The following is a 21,359-nucleotide window of genomic DNA, read 5'->3' on the forward strand; positions in this document are numbered from 1 at the left end:
GCGGGTCTCAGCGGGGAGTGGGCGGGGGCAGAGCCCGTGGGCGGGGCTGATGTGTGGGCGGGGCCCCGGTTAAGGGGTGGCTCTCTTTTGGCGTGAGAGTGGGCGATTTGAGGCGGGGGTGGGCCAGCTACATAGGAAGCCAATGGGAGCCACAGTGAGCCGCTGACGCAGGGATGTCAGGTCCGGGGGCGGGGCCCGGTGACGCCAGGTCCGGGGGTCGCGCTGACGCAGGGGGGGCGGGGCTTGGGTGGCGGTTGGTGCGGGACAGCAGCGGGAGAAGCGGCTGTTGGGGCGGTGACAAGGTGAGAGTCAGTCATATTATATATATAACACATAGAGAGAGATTGTTGATCGCATCCTGGTGTGTGTGCGCACTCTTTGAACACTACTACGCTGACCGTGGAACGCAGCAGCAGCAGCAGGAGGCCATTCAGCCCTTCGAGCCTGTTCCCCCATTCACCATCATGGCTGATGGTCCAACTCAGTAGCCTCATCCTGCTTTCTCCCCATAATCTTTGACTCCCCTTTGCCCCAAGTGATCTATCCAGCCACCTCTTGAATACATTTAATGTTTTGGCATCAACTACTTCCCTTAGTGACAAATTCCACAGGCTCACCGGGTGCAGAAATGTCTCCTCACCTCTGTCCTAAATGGTCTACCCCCCCAGTCCTCAGACTGTGACCCCTGGTTCTGGGCTCCCCCCATCGGGAACATCCTCCCTGCATCTACCCTGTCTGATCCTGTTAGAATGTTATAAGTCTCTGAGATTCCCCAACTCCATTCATCTGAACTCCAGTGAAAACAATCTTAACCTAGTCAATTTCTCCTCATGCATCAGTTCCACTCCACCTGGTAAACCTTCGCTGCACTCCTCAAGAGCAAGAACGTCCTTCCTCAGAAAAGGAGGCCAAAACTGCACTCAGTATTCTAGGTGTGGTCTCCATCAAGACCCTGTGTGATTGCAACAACACATCCCTGCTCCTGTACTCAAAACCTCTCATAATGAAGGCCAACATACCATTTGCTTTCTTTACCGCCTGCTGTACCTGCATGCTTACCTTCAGTGACTGATTCACAAGGACACCCAGGTCCCTCTGCACTCTCCCTCTCCCAATTTACAGCCATTCAGGTAGTAATCTGCTTCTTGCTTTTGCTTCCAAAGTGAATAACCTCACATTTATCCAAATTATGCTTCATCTGCCATTGATTAGCCCACTCACCCAACCTGTCCAGATCATTCTGAAGGATCTCTGCATCCTCGTCACAGTTCACCCTCTCACCCAACTTGGTGTCATCTGAAAACTTTGAGGTGTTACTCATCAAAATCATTAATGTATATTGTGAATATCTGGGGTCCCAGCATCGATCCTGTGGCACCCCATTAGTTACTGCCTGCCAATTTGAAAAGAACCCATTAATTCCCACTCTTTGTTTCCTCTCTGCCAACCAGTTTTCTATCCATCTCAGTACACTTCCTGCAATCCCGTGCCATTTAATCTTTTTGTCAAATGCTTTCTGAAAGTCCCAATATACCACATCAACTGGCTCCCCCTTGTCAACTCAACTAGTTACATCTTCAAAAAATTCCAACAGATTTATCAAGCGTGATTTCCCCTTCATAAATCCACGCTGACTCTCTGATCCTACCACTGCTTTCTAAATGCTTTGCTATAAACTCCTAGTCAGTTGCTCTGCCATTTCTTTCTCCCCTATTATACATTCCTCTGTTTCTGTCTGTAGGGGACCTACATTTGTCTTCACAAACCTCTTTCTCTTCACATATCTATAGAAACTCTTAGTGTTGGTCTTTGTGTTCCCTGCAAGCTTACTTTCATAGTGTATTTTCCCTTTCTTAATCAATCCCATGGATTGGCCCTCTTACCCATTTTCCTTTCGTGCCAGACAGGAATAAACAGTTGCTGCAGTTCCTCCATGCGTTCCTTGAATGTTTGCTATTGCTTATCCGCTATCACCCCTTTAATTAACTCTCCCCAATCTATCAAGGCCAACTCGTGCCTCATGTCCTCATGGATTTCTTTATTAAGATTCAGCACCCTAGTCTCCGAATCAATTACTTCACTCTCCATCTTGATCAAAAATTCTATCGTGTTCTGGTTGCTCATCCCCATGGGGTCTCGTACAGCTGGATTAGCAATGATTCCCTTCTCATTACACAGTACCCAGTCTAATATGGCCTGCTCTCTAGTTGGTTCCTCCACATATTGATCAAGAAAACCATCCCATATACACTCCAGGAATTCCTCCTTTACTGCATTGTGGCTAATTTGATTTGCCCAATCTCTGTGCTGATTAAAATCACCCATCATCAACGATATTCCCTGATCACATGCAGCTCTAATTTTGTGTTTAATGTCATTCCCAACCCCCAGCACTGCAGTTTGGTGTCTATATATGACACCCATTAATGGTTTTTGCCCCTTGGTATTTCTCAGTTCTACCCATACAGACTCCATGTTGCCAGAGCAAATATCCTTTCTCACTATTGTATTACTTTTCTCTTTAACCAGCAGTGCCATTCCACCACCTTGTCCTTTACACCTGTTCTTCCTGAATGCTGAAAATCCTGGGACATTCATTCCCTATCCCTGGTCACCCTGCAGCGTGTCTTCATAATCCCAACTATATCATACCCGTTTATATCTATCTGCACAATTAGTTCATCTGCCTTGGAGGGCTCATACAGCGAGGCAATATGAGTAGGGCTCAGGAATAGGAAGAGTGTAGTCTCAATGTTGGGGGTTTACTATATGCCTCCAAGCAGCCAGTGGGTGATAGAGGAACAGGTATGTAGGCAGATTTTGGCAAGGTGTAAAAGTAACAGGGTTTTTGTGATGGGACATTTTAACTTCCCCATATTGACTGGGACCCACTTAGTGCTAGGGGTGTGGATGGGGCAGAGTTTATAAGGAACATCCAGGAGGGCTTCCTGAAACAGTATGTAGATAGTCCAACTAGGGAAGGGGCCATATTGGACCTGGTATTGGGGAATGAGCCTGGTCAGGTGGTCGATGTTTCAGTAGGGGAGCAGTTCGGGAACAGTGACCACAATTCATAAGCTTTAAGGTGCTGATGGATAAAGACAAGTGTTGTCCTCAAGTTAAGGTGCTAACCTGAGTGAAGGCTAAGTACAAATATATTTGTATCCTCATTGGTTATAGGGGAGGTCATGATGTAGAGAGGCGTTGGACTGGGGTAAACACAGTAAGAAGTCTCAGTAAGAATCTGGTGTTGTGAGACTTCTTACATGGGAGGTCCCAGAGGATTGGAGAATAGCCAATGTTGTTCCTTTGTTTAAGGGTAGCAAGAATAATCCAGGTAATTACAGGCCAGGAGCCTTACATCAGTGGTAGGGAAATTATTGGAGAGGATTCTTCGAGACAGGATTTATTCCCACTTGGAAATAAGTGGACGTATTAGTGAGAGGCAACGTGGTTTTGTGAAGGGGAGGTCGTGTCTTACAAACTTTATCGAGTTTTTTGAGGAAGTGACGAAGATGATTGTCGTGGGTAGGGCAGTGGATGTTGTCGACGTAGACTTCAGTAAGGCTTTGACAAGGTCCCTCATGGCAGACTGGTGCAGAAGGTGAAGTTGCATGGGATCAGAGGTGAGCTGGCAAGGTGGATACAAAACTGATTCGATCAGAGAAGACAGGGTAGCAGTGGAAGGGTGTGTTTTTGGATGGAGGGCTGTGACTAATGGCGTTCCTCAGGGATCAGTGCTGGTTCCTTTGCTGTTTGTGTATATGATTTGAAGAAAAATGTAATTGGTTTGATAAGTATGTTTGCGGAGAACACAAAGGTTGGTGGATTTGCGGATAGCAATGAGGACCATCAGAGGATACAGCAGGTTATAGATCAGTTGGAGACTTGGGCGGAGAGGTGGCAGATGGAGTTTAATCCGGACAAATGTGAGGTAATGCATTTTGGAAAGTCTAATATAGATAGTCTAATATAGAAGTATACAGTAAATGGCAGGACCCTTAAGAGTATTGATAGGCAAAGGGATCTGGGTGTACAGGTAGACAGGTCACTGAAAGTGGCAATGCAGGTGGAGAAGGTAGTCAAGAAGGCATACGGCATGCTTGCCTTCATCGGCCGGGGCATTGAGTTTAAAAATTGACAAGTCATGTTGCAGCTTTATAGAACCTTAATTAGGCTACACTTAGAATATAGTGTTCAATTCTGGTCGCCACACTACCAGAAGGATGTGGAGGCTTTGGAGAGGGTACAGAAAAGATTGACCAGGATGTTGTCTGGTATGGAGGGCATTAGCTATGAAGAGAGGTTGGAGAAACTTAGTTTGTTACCATTATATAGATGATCTGGAGGAGGGAACCGAGTGTAGGGTGTCGAAATTTGCTGATGACACCAAGATAGGGGGAACGGCAAATTGTGCGGAGGGTGTGGAGAGTCTGCAGAAGGATCTAGATAGGCTGGGCGAATGGGCCAGGAAATGGCAAATGGAATTTAATGTTGGCAAGTGTGAGGTGGTCCACTTTGGTAGGAAGAATGGTAGGAAGGACTGTTACTTACGGGGCGAAAAACTGCAGCAGGCGACGGTGCAGAGGGACCTCGGGGTCCTTGTGCATGAGTCGCAAAAACCCAGCTTGCAGGTGCAGCAGGTGGTCAGGAAGGCGAATGGGATGCTGGCCTTCATAGCGAGGGGGATTGAATATCAAAGTAGGGAGGTCTTGCTGCGGCTGTATAGGGCATTGGTGAGGCCGCAGCTGGAGTACTGTGTGCAGTTTTGGGCACCGCACCTGCGCAAAGATATTTTGGCCTTGGAGGGAGTGCAGAGGAGGTTTACTAGGCTGATACTGGAGTTGAGGGGGTTGAGCTATGAGGAGAGGCTGAATAAACTGGGCTTGTACTCGTTAGAGTTTAGAAGAATGAGGGGAGATCTCATTGAGACTTATAAGATGATGAATGGGATGGATAGGATAGAGGTGGAGAGACTCTTCCCGCTCAAAAAAGACAGTAGGACTAGGGGGCACAGCCTCAAGATAAAAGGGGGGCGGTTTAGAACGGAGTTGAGGAGGAACTTCTTTACTCAAAGGGTGGTGAATCTCTGGAATTCTCTGCCCGTTGAAGTGGTGGAGGCTGCCTCGCTAAATATTTTTAAGACGCGAGTTGATGGGTTTTTGATAAGAGAGGGGATTAAGGGTTATGGGGAGAAAGCGGGAAAGTGGAACTGAGCAGCGACAGATCAGCCATGATCTTATTGAATGGCGGGGCAGGCTCGAAGGGCTGGATGGCCTACTCCTGCTCCTATTTCTTATGTTCTCACTGGAGCGGCGGAGGTTGAGGGGGAGACCTGATAGAAGTCTACAAGATTATGAGAGGCATGGACAGAGTGGATAGTCAGAAGCTTTTTCCCAGGGTAGAAGAGTCAATTACTCGGGGACACAGGTTTAAGGTGCGAGGGGCAAGGTTTAAAGGAGATGTACGAGGCAGATTTTTTTACATAGAGGGTGGTGGGTGCCTGGAACTCGCTGTCGGGGGAGGTAAATATGGTGGAGTTTAATATTCTCCACAGGATGGGGAGAAATTTGTAGGGAATGATCTGTAAGACTGTTTTAACTGTGTAAATGTAACCATGTCTGTTTAAGTTTTCCTTTGTTTCGCTGTTTAAAGTCTCTACAAGTGTTACTGGAATGTGTGGCTCCAGGTGTCAGTACACACACCTCTTTGTGGTGAAATACAAATGAAGAGAGTTGTGATAGCTTGCCTTACTTCCCTTTGGGATCAAGTTTGTGCGATGCTTCCCACCTGCTGGATCATAACAGCACGGCCTTGTATAAATTAAGCCTGACTGCCTTGCGTTTCGATTCTGTGCTCCTATCTCTCAACCAAGATGAACCATTTTCTCAACCTGTCCTGATAACTTCACGGAGTTCTTTGTGTACACCCACCTTGAATTCCACCTGCCCCGTCTCCATCCGTTTGACCAGGCTGTCTCTGCCCTGGTGAAGTTCTATTCTGTCTGCCTCTCAGTGTGATAAATGATGTCATCTGTAAATTGTAAAACTGTGCCCCTCACACTCGGACCCCCCGATAAACCTTCCTCCTGTCCAACAAATACAATTGGTCACCACTGTTCTCAGTTCAATTTGTGCCACTGTCAGCGTCCACGTGCTTCAACACGCAGCAACCTTTTATTGAACTCCATTTCTGAGTCCGTGTACACCACGTCAACCTTGCCAACCCCTCTCTGTTACCCCCAGGAGAAAGCTTGACAGGTTAATTCAACATGATTTACTCTCTAAAGTTACCACTTCCTTAATCTGCATTTTATCCAAATTAACATTCATTTACCTATTTAAATCCTACAACAGAAGGAAGCCATTCGGTCCCTCGAGTCTGCACTGACCACAGTCCCACTCGAGCCCTATCCCTGTCATCCCATGCATTTACTCCAGCGAGTTTTCCTGACGGGCAGTTTAGCACGGCCACTCCACCTAACCTGTACATCTTTGGATTGTGGGAGGAAACTGGAGCACCCAAGGAAACCCAGCAGACACAGGGAGAATGTGCAAACTCCACACAGACAGTGACCTGAGATGGGAATCAAACCTGGTCCTTGGTGTGTGAGGTATCAGTGCTAACCATCGTGCCACCCATACCAATTTTGTCCAGGATTATTCCCCAGCACTGAGGTTAGACTGACTGTCCTGGAACTGTTGGGTTTATCCTTGCGTGATTATTTTTTTGAACAATTTTCCAATCCTTTGCAATATCCCACCCGGGTCTTGGAAGAATTGAAAGACTTATAGACAATGCTCCTACATTGTCCATTCTTCTCTCGTGTCCTTGGATTCCTCCTGTCCTGGTGAGTTAGTAACTTCAGGTGTAGCCAGAAACCCTAATCCCTCCTCTTCATCAGGGGAGGCGATGGCCTAGTCGTACTATCACTAGACTATTAATCCAGAAACTCAGCTAATGTTCTGGGGGACCCGGGTTCGAATCCTGACATGGTGGAATTTGAATTCAATAAAAAAATCTGGAATTAAGAATTTACTGATGACCCATTGTCGGAAAAACCCATCTGATTCCTTCAGAGAAGGAAATCTGCCATCCTTACCCGGTCTGGCCTACATGTGACTCCAAAGCCACAGCAATGTGGTTGACTCTCAACTGCCCTCTTAGGGTAACTAGGGATGGACAATAAATGCTAGCCAGCCAGTGACGCCCATGTCCCACAAATGAATAAGAAACAATTTCAACCCATTCACTGTCACAGCTGCCTCCTCTGACACTGTGACCACTGGAGGCCAAGCTCAAGAACATTCTACCAAGTTACCATCAACACATCTCCTGTTCCAGCAGAGGCCCAACATTCCAGACCACTGCTACACAAATGTCAAACATGCCTACCGCTCTATAGCCCACCCACACTTTGGCAAATCAGACCACAAGTCTGTGCTCCTGCTCCCGGCTTACAAGCAAAAACTGAAGCAGGAGAATCCATGAAAGAGAGTCGTGCAACGTTGGTCTGAGGAATTGGATGATCCCCTACGGAGCTGCTTGGAGTTAGTATTTAAAAACTCCATGACCAGCCTGAACCAGTACACTACCACAGTAACTGACTGCATTAGTAAGTGTGTAGAAGGCTGTGTGCCAAAGAAGCAAATGCGTGTGTTCCCCAGCTGGAAACCATGGGTGAACAGGGATATCCACTGCTTGCTGAAGTCCAGGTCTGAGGCATTCGAGTCAGGTGAGACTGACGTATACAAGATACAGAAAGAAGTTTCACAACATGAGGTTAAAGTCCAACAGATGTATTTAGTATCACTAAGTTTTCAGAGTGCTGCTCCTTCATGAGGTGAGTGGAGAGTTGGTTCACAAACAGGGCATATGTAGACACAGACTCAATTACAAGAAAATGGTTGGAATGTGAGTCTTTACAGGTAATCAAGTCTATACAGACGATGTGAGTGGAGAGAGGGTTAATCACAGGTTAGAGAAGTATGAATTGTCTCCAGCCAGGACAGTTAGTGAGATTTTTGCAAGCCCAGGCAGGTTGTGAGGGTTACGGAGAGTGTGACATGAACCCAAGATCCTGGTTGAGGCCATCCTTAGCGATTCTGCGCTGTCGTGTCATGAAGGCAGCGTTGGAGAATGCTTTTCCGAAGATCAGAGGCCAAACGCCCATGATTGCTGAAGTGTTCCCCAACAGGGAGGGAACACTGTTGCTGGTCATTGTCGAGCGATGTTCGTTCATCCATTGTCGTAACGTCTGCACTGTCTCCCCAGTGTACCATGCCTCGGGACATCCTTTCCTGCAGCATATCAGGTAGACAACGTTGGCCAAGTTGCAAGTGTATGTACCGTGTACTTGGTGGGTGATGTTCTCACATGTGATGGTGGTACCTGTGTTGATGATCTGGCATGTCCTGCAGAATTGCTGTGGCAGAGTTGTGTGGTGTCATGGTCACTGTTCTGATGGCTGGGTAGTTTGCTGTGGACAATGATCTGTTTGAGGTTGTGCGGTTGCTTGAAGGCAAGAAGTGTGGGGGTGGCCTTGGCAAGATGTTCATCTTCATCGATGACATGTTGAAGGCTCCGGAGAAGATGTCGTAGCTTCTCCGCTCCGGCAAAGTACTGGATGTCGAAGGGTACTCTGTCTACTGTGTCCCGTGTTTGTCTTCTGAGCTTTTTGCTGTGGTTTTTCAGAACTGTCGATCGATGAGTTGAGCGCCATATCCTGTTCTTACGAGGGCATCTTTCAGCATCTGGAGGTTCTGTTGCGATTCTCCTCTGAGCAGATCTGTGTAAACGGAGGGCTTGTCCGTAGGGGATGGCTTCTTTAATGTGTTTAGGGTGGAAGCTGGAGAAGTGGAGCGCCGTCAGATTATCCGTGGGCTTGCTGTACAGTGAGGTGCTGAGGTGACCATCCTTGATGGAGATGCACGTGTCCAAGAATGCAACCGATTCAACTGTTTCTGAAGGAAGTCCGTCATGTCGCGACAAAAGTTGGGGGTTCTTTGTACAATGGGTTTCAGGATGCCCTCGACGTAGCCGATGCAATGGGACGGCTTTGTGGCCTATGACTGAGTGGCCAAATTCCCCTCCAATTTGATTTTCAAACTTGCCGATGACGCTACCATTTTGCAGTCAGCATCTCAAACAATGATGAGACAGAGAGTACAGGAATGAGATCGACAAGCTGGTGAACTGGTATGATGACAATAATCTGTCCCTCAACAAAACAAAGGAGATTGTCATTGACTTCAGGAAGCATAGTGGAGGACATGCCCTATCTACATCAATGGGGATGAAGTAGAAATGGTTGAGGGCTTCAAGATTTTAGGTGTCCAGATCACTAACAACCTGTCCTGCTCCCCCCCCCCACAATGCTGACACTATAGTTAAGAAAGCCTCACCAATGCCTCTACTTTCTCAGAAGACTAAGGAAATTTGGCGTGTCAGCCACGACTCTCACCAACTTCTACAGATGCACCATAGAAAGCATTCTCTCTGGTTGTATCACAGCTTGGTATGGGCTCCTGCTCTGCCCAAGACCACAAGAAACTACAAAGGGTTGTGAACAAAGCCCAATCCATCACGCAAACCAGCCTCCCATCTCTTGATTCTGTCTACACTTCCCACTGCCTTGGCAAAGCAGCCGGCATAATTAAGGATCCCACGCACCCCGGACATTTTCTGTTCCATCTTCTTCCATTGGGACAAAGATACAGAAGTCTGAGGTCACGTACCAACCGATTTGAGAACAGCTTCTTCCCTGCTGCTGTCAGACTTTTTTGAATGAACTTACCTTGCATTAAGCTGGTCTTTCTCTACACCCTAGCTATGATTGTAACACCACATTCTGTACTCTCTCTCCTTTCCTTCTGAATGGTATGCTTTGTCTGTACAGCGTGCAAGAAACAATACTTTTTAATGTATACTAATGCATGTGACAATAATAAGTCAAATCAAACTATGACATTGGTGTCACCTTCCTTGATGAAGACAGGCACAATATACCCATGTGAAGCTACACTATGCTCCCTAGCTCCATGTGTAAACCCTCTTTCTGATCCCTAATCCACCCCACTGCCCCAATAACCACCCTGTTCATATTCATAAACTTTGGAAGACTTTTGGTTTCTCTTCTTGGTTCACTGCCTATTTCTTTTCATATTCTTTCATTGCTTCTCATTTATTTTACTGTCCTGCTGAACTTTCCAGATTCACCCAGGTCTGACTGGAAGCGACTCCTGAAGAGTATCCTCTAGACATTGTCACTGACTGTACCTCCCCTCAGCACCCTGTGATACTGACTGTATCTGTACTGATGTTAATCCAGCTCCCTCACACTGTCACTCTAACCCGTCTCCCCCCAGTACCCTGTGTCACTGACTGTATCTCTGCTGATGTTAATCCAGCTCCCTCAGTCACTCAGGGAGTGAGCAGCACAATTAAATGTGAATCTGCAGTAATTCTGCATCTGTTGTCACAGGCCTGTTGGAGTGGATTTTGGGGTGTCCTGTTCCGTCTGGAAGACCCCCCAGCGTGTGAATGAGACCCCACAGCAGCAGCAGCAGCATGCTGTCAGTCAAGGTGAAGACAGAGAAATCGGGTAGGCTGCGACTCTTTAACAACAGCAACTGCTCCATCGCAGTGTAATCACAACCGACTACCCCCTCCAAGTCCGTCCCCCCGTCCCCCATGTCCGTGTGACTGCCCAATGCTCACCTGCCTCCCAGTGCTTGGTCCCTCCCATTACTTGACACCCCCCCACTCCAGATGCCTGCCCGCAGTGCTCGCCCCCAGTGTCCCCCTGGACTGAATGGCCTCCTCCTTTTCCTGTGTAACAGGCTCGAGGGGCTGAATGGTCTCCCCCTGCTCCGGGGTGGCACAGTAGCACAGTGGTTAGCACTGCTGCTTCACAGCTCCAGGGTCCTGGGTCCGATTCCCGGCTCGGGTCACTGTCTGTGTGGAGTTTGCACATTCTCCTTGTGTCAGCGTGGGTTTCCTCCCACAGCCCAAAGATGTGCGGGTTAGGTTGATTGGCCGTGCTAAGAAATTGCCCCTTAGTGTCCAGGGATGTGTAGGTTAGAGGGATTAGTGGGTATAAATATGTAGGAATATGGGACTAGGGCCTGGGTGGGATTGTGATTGGTGCAGACTCGATGGGCCGAAGGGCCTCTTTCTGCACTGTAGGATTCTATGGTTCCTGTGGTGAATTTAGTGGTGGGATGCAGTGCAGTGCTCAGACAGCAGGTGGTGATGCTGAGTAATGTGTTGACCATGTCTTGGGGCCTTGGCACAGGGACTCAGTACTCCACGGTGTAGAGAAGGATCAGGGGACACAGCAGGAAGGGTCAGAAAGTGACTTCGGAAGAGTTTCTTCAAAGAGCAGTGGAAGAGGGGAGTGGAGAGAGTTACAGGCATGATCTTCTTAGTCATAAAAAACAAACAACAGTACAGCACTGGAACAGCCTCCAAACCTATGCTGACCACGCTGCCCCCGACTAACAAAAAACCTTCTGCCCTTACTCGGACCGTTTCCCTCTATTCCCTCCCCATTCATGTCACCATCCAGCTGCCTCTTCAATGTTGCTTCCACCACTTCCCCCGGCACTCACCATTCCATGCGAGAAACTTTCCTCTCACATCTCCCTTAAACTTGTTGCGTCCCTCCCTCAGCACGGACCCTCTGACAGTGCGGCGCTCCCTCAGCACGGACCCTCTGACAGTGCGGCGCTCCCTCAGCACGGACCCTCTGACAGTGCGGCGCTCCCTCAGCACGGACCCTCTGACAGTGCGGCGCTCCCTCAGCACGGACCCTCTGACAGTGCGGCGCTCCCTCAGCACGGACCCTCTGACAGTGCGGCGCTCCCTCAGCACGGACCCTCTGACAGTGCGGCGCTCCCTCAGCACGGACCCTCTGACAGTGCGGCGCTCCCTCAGCACGGACCCTCTGACAGTGCGGCGCTCCCTCAGCACGGACCCTCCCCACACGGTGCAGCGCTCCCTCAGTGCAGAACTTTGAACTCCTATGTGTAGGTTTATTGAGTTGTGTAGTGTCTGTTCTACTGCAGATCTGGAGGCTTCGACAGCTCGTAATCGTCTGGATGCAGTTCTACAGTGTCTTGTTGAGAAGAGTGACCTTGAGAGGTATGTGTGTGGGTGCCTGTATGCCCCATAATTTTCAGGAGTGGAATAAATCGCCTGTATTGTAGACACACAGAGATTGAGGTGACTCGGCCATATAGAAACGCAGCAAAGTGTGGTTGCTCCCTCCATGTTCCTTTCTTCTGACCAAGAATTTTCCTTCAGTGATTGCAATTGAACTCTGAGCATCCTTTGCTGATTCAAAATTGTTTGCATTGGATGAGCGTGCGCGTCAGTGTCCGTGTCTGTGCGCGAGTTTGCGTCTGCGAGAGAGAATGTGTGTGTGTGTGTGTGTGTGTGTGTGTGGGGGAGAGTGTGTGTGTTTCTCTCAGTCCCACTGCTGGGTGTTGCTGCTACCTCTGGGTTTGTGAGCCAGTGCTGATGGCTGTAGAGTCAGTGGATTCTGAGTGGTTTTGTAACAAAGGGTCTCTGTGTTCTTTCAGAGAGCAGGCTGGGGACGAGTTGGTGAAACCAGTGTTGACTGACCTGCAGAGCAAGTGAGTTCCTCTGCTGTCTCATCCTGGGTGGAGTCTGGTGTTGCATCCCTGGTGTTTTGCTCTCCTTCAATCTCTCTGTTTCAGTCAGTCCACAGGCAGCCGCTGGGTCACGTTCCATTCCCAATACTGTCTCTAACTATCTTTCTCCTGCCTCCTTCCATCCCTAAAACGGGCAGAATATCGTAGACTGGAAATCTGAAACCCTGCGGTATTCATTCCAGCGTTCTAATTCAGCACAGGAATCAGCCACTTGGCCCTCCAGCTTGCTACCCCATTCAATAAGATCATGTCTGATCTGATTCTCACCTTCCCACCAACCCCCGATGACCTTTGCCTCCCCAGTAACCTTTCGCTCGTTGCTAATGGAGAATCTATTTGTCTGTGCCTTATAGATATTCACAGACTCTGCTCCCACCGCCTTCGGAGGCAGTGTGTTCTGGAAACTACCTCCCCACCGCCCCCCGCAGCAACCGAGAGAAAACGTTCCTCCCCATCTCCATCTGAAATAGACCACCCTTATTTTTAAACAGTGATCCTGCCCCAGGTTATAGAGTCATAGAGGTTTACAGCATGGAAACAGGCCCTTCATCCCAACTTGTCTATGCCGCCCTTTTTTTAAAAAAATTCCCTAAGCTAATCCCAATTGCCCACATCCCCCTATACCTATGATACCCATGTAACTGTCTAAATGCTTTTTAAAAGACAAAATTGTACCCGCCTCTACTACTGCCTCTGGCAGCTTGTTCCAGACACTCACCACCCTCTGTGTGAAAAAAATTGCCACTCTGGACCCTTTTGTGTCTCTCCCCTCTCACCTTAAACCTATGCCCTCTAGTTTTAAACTCCCCTGCCTTTGGGAAAAGATATTGACTATCTAGCTGATCTGTGCCCCTCATTATTTTATAGACCTCTATAAGATCACCCCTCAGCCTCCTACGCTCCAGAGAGAAAAGTCCCAGTCTATCCAGCCTCCTTTATAAGTCGCAGTAGATCCTAGTAAATGTTTTCTGTACTCTGTCTAGTTTAATAATATCATTTTTACAATAGGGTGACCAGAACTGTACACAGTATTCCAAGTGAGGGGATTAAGGGTTATGGGGAGAGGGCAGGAAAGTGGAACTGAGCAGCGACAGATCAGCCATGATCTTATTGAATGGCGGGGCAGGCTCGAAGGGCTGGATGGCCTACTCCTGCTCCTATTTCTTATGTTCTTACCAATGTCTTGTACGACTTCAACAAGACGTCCCAAGTCCAGTATTCAATGTTCTGACAGATGAAACCAAGCATGCCGAATGCCGCCTTCATCATTCTGTCCACCTGTGACTCTACTTCCAAGGAGCTACGAAACTGTACCCCTAGATCTCTTTGTTCTGTAACTCTCCCCAGTGCCCTACCATTAACTGAGTAAGTCCTGCCCTGGTTCAATCTACCTCCGTCCCTCCAGGCTCTATCTCTGTCTCTCCTTTTCCCTCCAGATCCCTATCTCTGGATTGTAGGTTCTAGATTCTTCCACAAGAGGAAACATCCTCCCCACATCCACCCTGTCAGTAATCCCCTCAGGATCTGAAAGCTTTCCACCGAGTCGCCTCGTGCTCTTCCAAACTCCCAGACCTCTCCCCCTCCCCCGGTCCTGGTATACTCTAAGTGGTACTGAACCTGGTACTGTCCCCACCTTGTCCAGTACTGCTGCCAGTGCCCCGTGAAGCAGAACCCACTGTGTCCACACCCATCTTGGAGCCAGCATTGTATCTCTCTCACCTTCATCACCCTCAGGTTGTGGAGAGAGTGTGGGTAAAGTGGGAGACAAGTAGATTGGGGAGGGACAGAGACAGGGCCTGGATGGAGGGAAAGGGAGAGAGAGACAGAGAGAGTCCTGGACGGAGGGAGGGAGGGACTTTGATTCTCGGATTCAGTCTATGTAACAGTATTAATGCTACCACTCATTGCTGGGACAAAGTGGATGGGCTGAGTGGCTGCAGGAATGTTGAGTGATAGCTCTGATGAATTTCTCGCTTTGTTTTACAGAGATTCCTCTCCAGCCTCAGCAGGCAAGAGGTGAGAATTATAATGGGGGCTCCCCTTCCTCCCTCTCCCTTCCCTCCCCCCCCCCTCCCTCTCCCTTCCCTCCCCCCCCCCCCCCTTCCTCCCCCCTCCCTCCCCCCTCTGTGTCCATGTCACCAGCTGTTTTTTCTGTTCCAGACCCTCGACCAGGTTCCCACATCAGCGCCGGAAGAAAAGGAAGGAGGCCGAGGATGGCGGATGTGAGGGAGGTCACCAAAGACCCAGTGAGCTTTAAACTGAGGCCAACACCCAGACACGGGTGCAATGGACTGTAATGGGGCGGGGCTGTAATATTTTAACGTAAGATGTAATGCAGATGGCGGTAAGATATTATAGTGAGGTATTGCAAATGGGCTGTAATGGAGAGAGACTTTAATAAGGGGGTTGTTGGTCTGTAATGGAGAGGGACTTTACTGAGGGAATGTATGGATTGTAATGGAGAGGGAATGTAATGAGGGTGTGTTAGGCTATAATTAGGGATTATAGTGGTGAGTCGCTATAATAAGGGGTTGGACTGTGATGAACAGGGTTTGTGATTAGGGAACAGGGTTTGTAATGTGACTAAAACATTGATGAAGGAAGAGCGGTGGATGTGGTTTATATGGACTTCAGCAAGGCATTTGATAAGGTCCCCCATGCAAGGCTTATTGAGAAAGTGAGCAGGCATGGGATCCAAGGGGACATTGCTTTGTGGATCCAGAACTGGCTTGCCCGCAGAAGGCGAAGAGTGGTTATAGATGGGCCATATTCTGCATGGAGGTCGGTCACCAGTGGAGTGCCCCAGGGATCTGTTCTGGGACACTTACTCTTCGTGATTTTTATAAATGACCTGGATGAGGAAGTGGAGGGATGGGCTGGTAAGTTTGCTGATGACACAAAGGTTGGAGGTGTTGTGGATAGTGTGGAGGGATGTCAGAAGTTGCAGCGAGACATAGATAGGATGCAAGACTGGGCGGAGAAGTGGCAGATGGAGTTCAACCCAGATAAGTGTGAAGTGGTTCAGTTTGACAGGTCAAATAGGGTGGCAGAATATAACATTAATGGTAGGACTCTTGGCATTGTGGAAGATCAGAGGATCTTGGGGTCCAGGTCCATAGGACTCTTAAATCAGCCTTGCAGGTGGAGGATGCGGTCAAGAAGGCGTATGGTGTACTGGCCTTCATCAATTGAGGAATTGAGTTTAGGAGTCGGGAGATAACGCTGCAACTTTATAAGACCCTAGTCAGGCCCCACTTGGAGTACTGTGCACAGTTCTGGTCGCCTCACTACAGGAAGGATGTGGAAACTATTGAGAGGGTGCAGAGGAGATTTACAAGGATGTTGCCTGGATTGGGTGGCATGCCTTATGAGGATAGGTCGAGAGAGCTAGGTATTTTCTCTCTGGAGAGACAAAGGATGAGAGGTGACCTGATAGAGGTTTATAAGATGTTGAGAGGTATAGATAGGGTGGATTCTCAGAGGCTATTTCCCAGGGCTGAAATGGTCACTACGAGAGGACACAGGTTTAAGGTGCTGGGGAGCAGGTACAGAGGAGATGTTAGGGGTCAGTTTTTCACTGAGGGTGGTGAGTGAGGGGAATTGGCTGCTGTCGGTGGTGGTGGAGGCGAACTCGCTGGGGTCTTTAAAGAGACTTCTGGATGAGTACATGGGATTTAATGGGATTGAGGGTTATAGATAGGCCTAGTAGGTATGGATATGATTGGTGCAACTTGTGGACCGAAGGGCCTGTTTGTGCTGTAGTGTTCTATGTAATGCAGAGGGATTGTATCAAGGGGATGTATTGGGCTATAATGGAAGGAGGCTGCAAACAAAGGTGTATGTTGGCTGAAATGGAGAGGGGCAGTAATGGAGAGGGACTGTAATGAGGGAGTGTAATGGGTTTTAATGGGGAGAGACTGCAATGAGGGGCTGTGTTGGCCGGTAATGGAGAAGGACTCTGAGAGAATGTGTTGGATTGTAATAGAGAAGGCCAGTAATGAGATGGTGTTCGCAGTAATAGAGTAGAAACATAATGAATGATGTGTTTGGCTGTAATGAGGGGGCATGCTGAGCTGTAACAGAGCGGGCTGTAATGGAAAGGAACTGCATTAAGGGGATGTATTGGGTGTAATGGAGGGGGATGATGGTGACACAGTGGTTGACACTGCTGCCTCACAGCACCAGGGACCTGGGTTTGATTCCCGGCTTGGGTCACTGTCTGTGTGGACACATTCTCTTCGTGTCTGCGTGGGTTTCCTCCAGGGGCTCCAGTTTCCTCCCACTGTCCGAAAGCCATGCAGGTTAGGTGGATTGGCCATGTTAAATTGCCCCTTAGTGTCAGGGGGAGTAGCTACGGTAAATACATGGGGTTATGGGGATAGTGCCTGGGTGGGATTGTGGTCGGTGCAGACTCTGTGGGCTGAACGGCCTCCTTCTGCATTGTAGGGATTCTATGATGGTGCGTTGGGTTGTAATGCAAATGCACTGTAATGAGGGGTGTGTTGGTCTGTAATGGAGAGGGGATGCAATGAGGGGGTGCATTAGGGTGTAATTGAGAGGAATTGTAATGAAGATTTTGGCAGGCTTTTATGGAGGACGATAATGTGTTGGGTTGCAATGCAAATAGACTGTAATGAGGTGTCTAATGAGGGACTGAGGGGTGTGTGTATTGCGCTGTAGTAAGGGAGAACTGTAATGAGGTGGTGTGTTAGGCTAATGGAGAGGGACTGTAATGACTGTGTTAGATGGGATGTGTTGAACTGTAATGGAGAAGAATGGCAATGGGGAGGTGCGGGGCTGTAATGAGGGGTCTATTGCACTATATTGAGGGTGTTTGAACAATAATGAAGAAGGTATTTAAGGGGTGTATTGAGGGGTTGTGGCTACCCAGGAGGGGTGATTGTGATGATGATTTTGTGCTCCCCAGATGCCTACACGATGAAATTGTTTGACCGCAGTGTGGACCTGGCTCAGTTCAATGAGAATACCCCCCTGTACCCAATCTGCCGTGCCTGGATGAGGAACAAACCCAGCCTCCGGGAGGGGGCACTTACCCCAAGCCCCCAACCACCTGCTGCTGCACTGGAGGATGAGGAGGTGGGATTGGGATGGGGGAAGGAGGCGGATTTGGGATGAGGCATCAGAGTGGGGGTGAGGGGGGAGTGTGTGTGAGCTTAGATCCTGCCTATGATGGGGAAGTTGCTGGATGATGGGGGGACTGTGGGGGCAGGGGACTGGGATGGTGGTGGTGGTATGGGGAACTGGTTGGGTGGGGCTGTGGGTGGTGGGTCTTGGTGTGGAGTTGATTCCCTCTTTGCTGGGGGGCGGCATGCGCGCAGTGGGGTGACTGTAGGCGGTGGGAGGGGCGATAGATGTGTGAGCTTGGGGGAGTGTGGGTAGGGTGGGCAATTGGGGGAGCTGGATGTTGGGGGGGTTGTGGGTACTGGGTGTTGCTGCGTGGAGTGGGGGAGGTGGGGAATAGGGGAATGGGTGGGGTGTGGGGAGTGTAAGGTTGGAGGGCTGCGGGCAGGATAGGAGGGGGAGTGTGTGAGGTTGAAGGAGGCTGCAGATGGGGTGGTGCAGGTGGGGGGGTGCGGTTGGGTGGTGCATGGTGTGGGATCAATTTTCTGTGTGTGCAAGGTGAGGTGGGATTTGATATGATTCCGTTTCTCACAGGTTGCTGATCTGATGAATGGGAAATGTCAGGATGTTTACAAACTTCCAGAGCCTGTTCCCTGCTCTCTAAATAACCAGGACGAGCCAGGCAGGCTGCGTATCCCATCCCCACTCCCTTCCACTGAGAAACCTCTCGACCTCAACATGGTAAACACACGGGGATGGGATGGGACGGGGGGTGTCTGCGACTCGCCCACACGGTGACGGGACGGGGGGTCTGCGACTCGCCCACACGGTGACGGGACGGGGGGTCTGCGACTCGCCCACACGGTGACGGGACGGGGGGTCTGCGACTCGCCCACACGGTGACGGGACGGGGGGTCTGCGACTCGCCCACACGGTGACGGGACGGGGGGTCTGCGACTCGCCCACACGGTGACGGGACGGGGGGTCTGCGACTCGCCCACACGGTGACGGGACGGGGGGTCTGCGACTCGCCCACACGGTGACGGGACGGGGGGTCTGCGACTCGCCCACACGGTGACGGGACGGGGGGTCTGCGACTCGCCCACACGGTGACGGGACGGGGGGTCTGCGACTCGCCCACACGGTGACGGGACGGGGGGTCTGCGACTCGCCCACACGGTGACGGGACGGGGGGTCTGCGACTCGCCCACACGGTGACGGGACGGGGGGTCTGCGACTCGCCCACACGGTGACGGGACGGGGGGTCTGCGACTCGCCCACACGGTGACGGGACGGGGGTCTGTAAAGGCAAAGTACACTCTTGGGGATGATGTTTTCCTGTCAGTGAGGTTGATTTAGCCTGCATTCACTTATAGAGCCGCAGCAATGCCCCTGGAGTACCCACCTTGCTCTACAATCACATGGAACGCTGGAAGAAGATTCGACACAGGTGAGATTGAAGATTCCAGACTGCGAATTCTGACACCAGAGACTCGCACCACTGCCCGCGTTCCCCCAGTCCCAAACCCCTTCCCATTCCCTTCCACTGTACACAATCCCAATGGACCAGAACCCCTTCCTGTTCACTCCCACTGTACACAATCCCAATGGATCCAAATCCCTTCCTGTTCACTCCCACTGTACACAGTCCAATCCCAAATCCCTTTCCGTTCACTCCCACTGTACACAATCCCAATCCCAAACCCCTTCCTGTTCACTCCCACTGTACATAATCCCAATGGATCCAAACCCCTTCCCGTTCACTCCCACTGTACAGAATCCTAATCCCTTCCTGTTCACTCCTAGTGTACACAATCCCAATGGACCCAAACCCTTCCCGTTTACTCCCATTGTACACAATCCCAAACCCCTTCCCATTCACTCCCACTGTACACAATCCCAATCTCCTTCCCTCCCACTGTGTACAAGGGAATATATTCCTTTCTTCTTGTGGGAGGTTTTGCTTGTTTGACAGGCCTGGTTATGTGCTGCAGCTTTACTGGTTTAAGTTCCCATTGCTGAGCTGCTGTCTGGTTTTATCTTCCAGGTGGAAGGAATCTTCCCACAGGAACCAGCACCGATACACAGAGAGCATGAAGATCCTGAAGGAGATGTTTGAGCGGCAGTGAGGATTCTCCCTGCTCCAGATTAGGGCACACTGCTGTCTGCCCTTACACAGAGATCCCCGGCTGGCATCCTGACCCTTACCCAGCCCTGTACACACACACACGGGTATACTGAGGCAGGTGTGTTATAGCTTTCCAAGGCCCCACCCCCTCCCACCCCACATCCTCACAGTGGCATGTCCAGGGAGCAAATTACTGGGCTGCCTCTGATTGGGGAGTGCCTGTTGGCACTGCTGGTCGTTTTCAGATCCATGGATTAGCCCTGTGTGCCTCTGTACTGCAGTTCCAGCTTCCTGCCTGCTGTTCTGGCCATACAGGGGTAGGTATACAGTCCCTGCAGTGTTGGGGGCTCAGACTTCGAGAGAACGAGGTTCAGTCAGTTGAGCATTGGAATCATCCACCCAAGACCCTGTGGAAGCCACATGTTGTCTTGGTGTGTGTTCTGTTGGTGTCTGGATGTACTTGACTGTGGGAAATATGAATATGTCCATGTATCAGTGTCTCTGCATGATCATCTGTGTCCATGTATCACTGCAGCTGTGCCTGTGTGTGTGTGTGTGAGATTGAATATTTATCCCCATAGGTCAGTGTGTGTGTTTGGCTGTGTCTGCAGTAACTGTCTGTCCATATCCTCCCCTCTCCAATTGGCTACACCTGTGTCCCTGGCTGGCTGTGCTGAAGTGTTCCTATTTTGTCCAGTTTCCCACTGTGTGTGTGTGTGTGCCACTTTACGTGGTCAGATAGCATGGGTCTGTACCTCCCATTCGCTGGGGATCTGATTGGCCTCAATCTCAAATCCCAGAATGGATTCCATGTCTTGCCAGTGTGAGCTCACTTGATACTAGGAATAACTCACCACAGAAAGATTCCTGCCCTCCGGAAAAACGGTACTTCTCCCAATGATTTATATCTTTGGGCCCAAAATGGTTCGTGTGTCAGATGTTTGAGTGTGAGACACAGAATTGTTGTTTCAGGAAATAAACCTCTCTTTCACTGGGCCATGAGCATGGTGTGGATTTCTTCATAACCAGCTAAATGGCACGGATACAATCAACATTTCTACCCCCTAACTCAACCAGCGTTCCTGATCACTGTCCAGTGATCCCTGGGTTAGAGGAGGTGGTGGTGGGGGAGAGAATCAGCCAGGGTTCCTGCTCCTGATCACTGTCGTAAGAACAGGAGTAGGCCAATCTAGCCCTTCGAGCCTGCCCCACCATTCAATAAGATCTGAAAATCAGTTTCACTTTCCCACTTTCTCCTCATAACCCTTAATTCCCTTATCTATCAGAAATCTATCTACCCGTGACTTAAATATATTCAACATGGGCAAAGAATTCCAGAGATTCACCACCCTTTGAGTGAAGAAGTTCCTCCTCAATGCTGTTCTAAACTGCCCCCCCCCAACCCACCTTATTTTGAGGCTGTGCCCTCTAGTCCTTTCTAAGTGGGAAGAATCTCTCTACCTCTACCCTAT

The 21,359-nt window shown here is 49.7% G+C and overlaps 1 protein-coding gene across 1 annotated transcript; it reads left to right on the forward strand.

The window, feature by feature from the left end:
- The first annotated feature begins 231 nt into the window (after positions 1-231).
- Positions 232-20,883, forward strand: lin37 (lin-37 DREAM MuvB core complex component). The gene is made up of 10 exons (XM_080183326.1): positions 232-302; positions 10,484-10,603; positions 12,069-12,144; positions 12,585-12,638; positions 14,664-14,693; positions 14,838-14,923; positions 17,605-17,774; positions 18,354-18,500; positions 19,136-19,209; positions 19,807-20,883. Exons 2-10 carry the CDS (start codon positions 10,543-10,545, stop codon positions 19,886-19,888), a joined length of 780 nt encoding a protein of 259 aa, XP_080039452.1. The 5' UTR covers positions 232-302; positions 10,484-10,542; the 3' UTR covers positions 19,889-20,883.
- Positions 20,884-21,359: the final 476 nt, after the last annotated feature.

Source organism: Carcharhinus amblyrhynchos, unplaced genomic scaffold (assembly GCF_965287045.1).
Source record: "Carcharhinus amblyrhynchos unplaced genomic scaffold, sCarAmb.v2.hapA chromosome_250, whole genome shotgun sequence".
Taxonomy (NCBI): domain Eukaryota; kingdom Metazoa; phylum Chordata; class Chondrichthyes; order Carcharhiniformes; family Carcharhinidae; genus Carcharhinus; species Carcharhinus amblyrhynchos.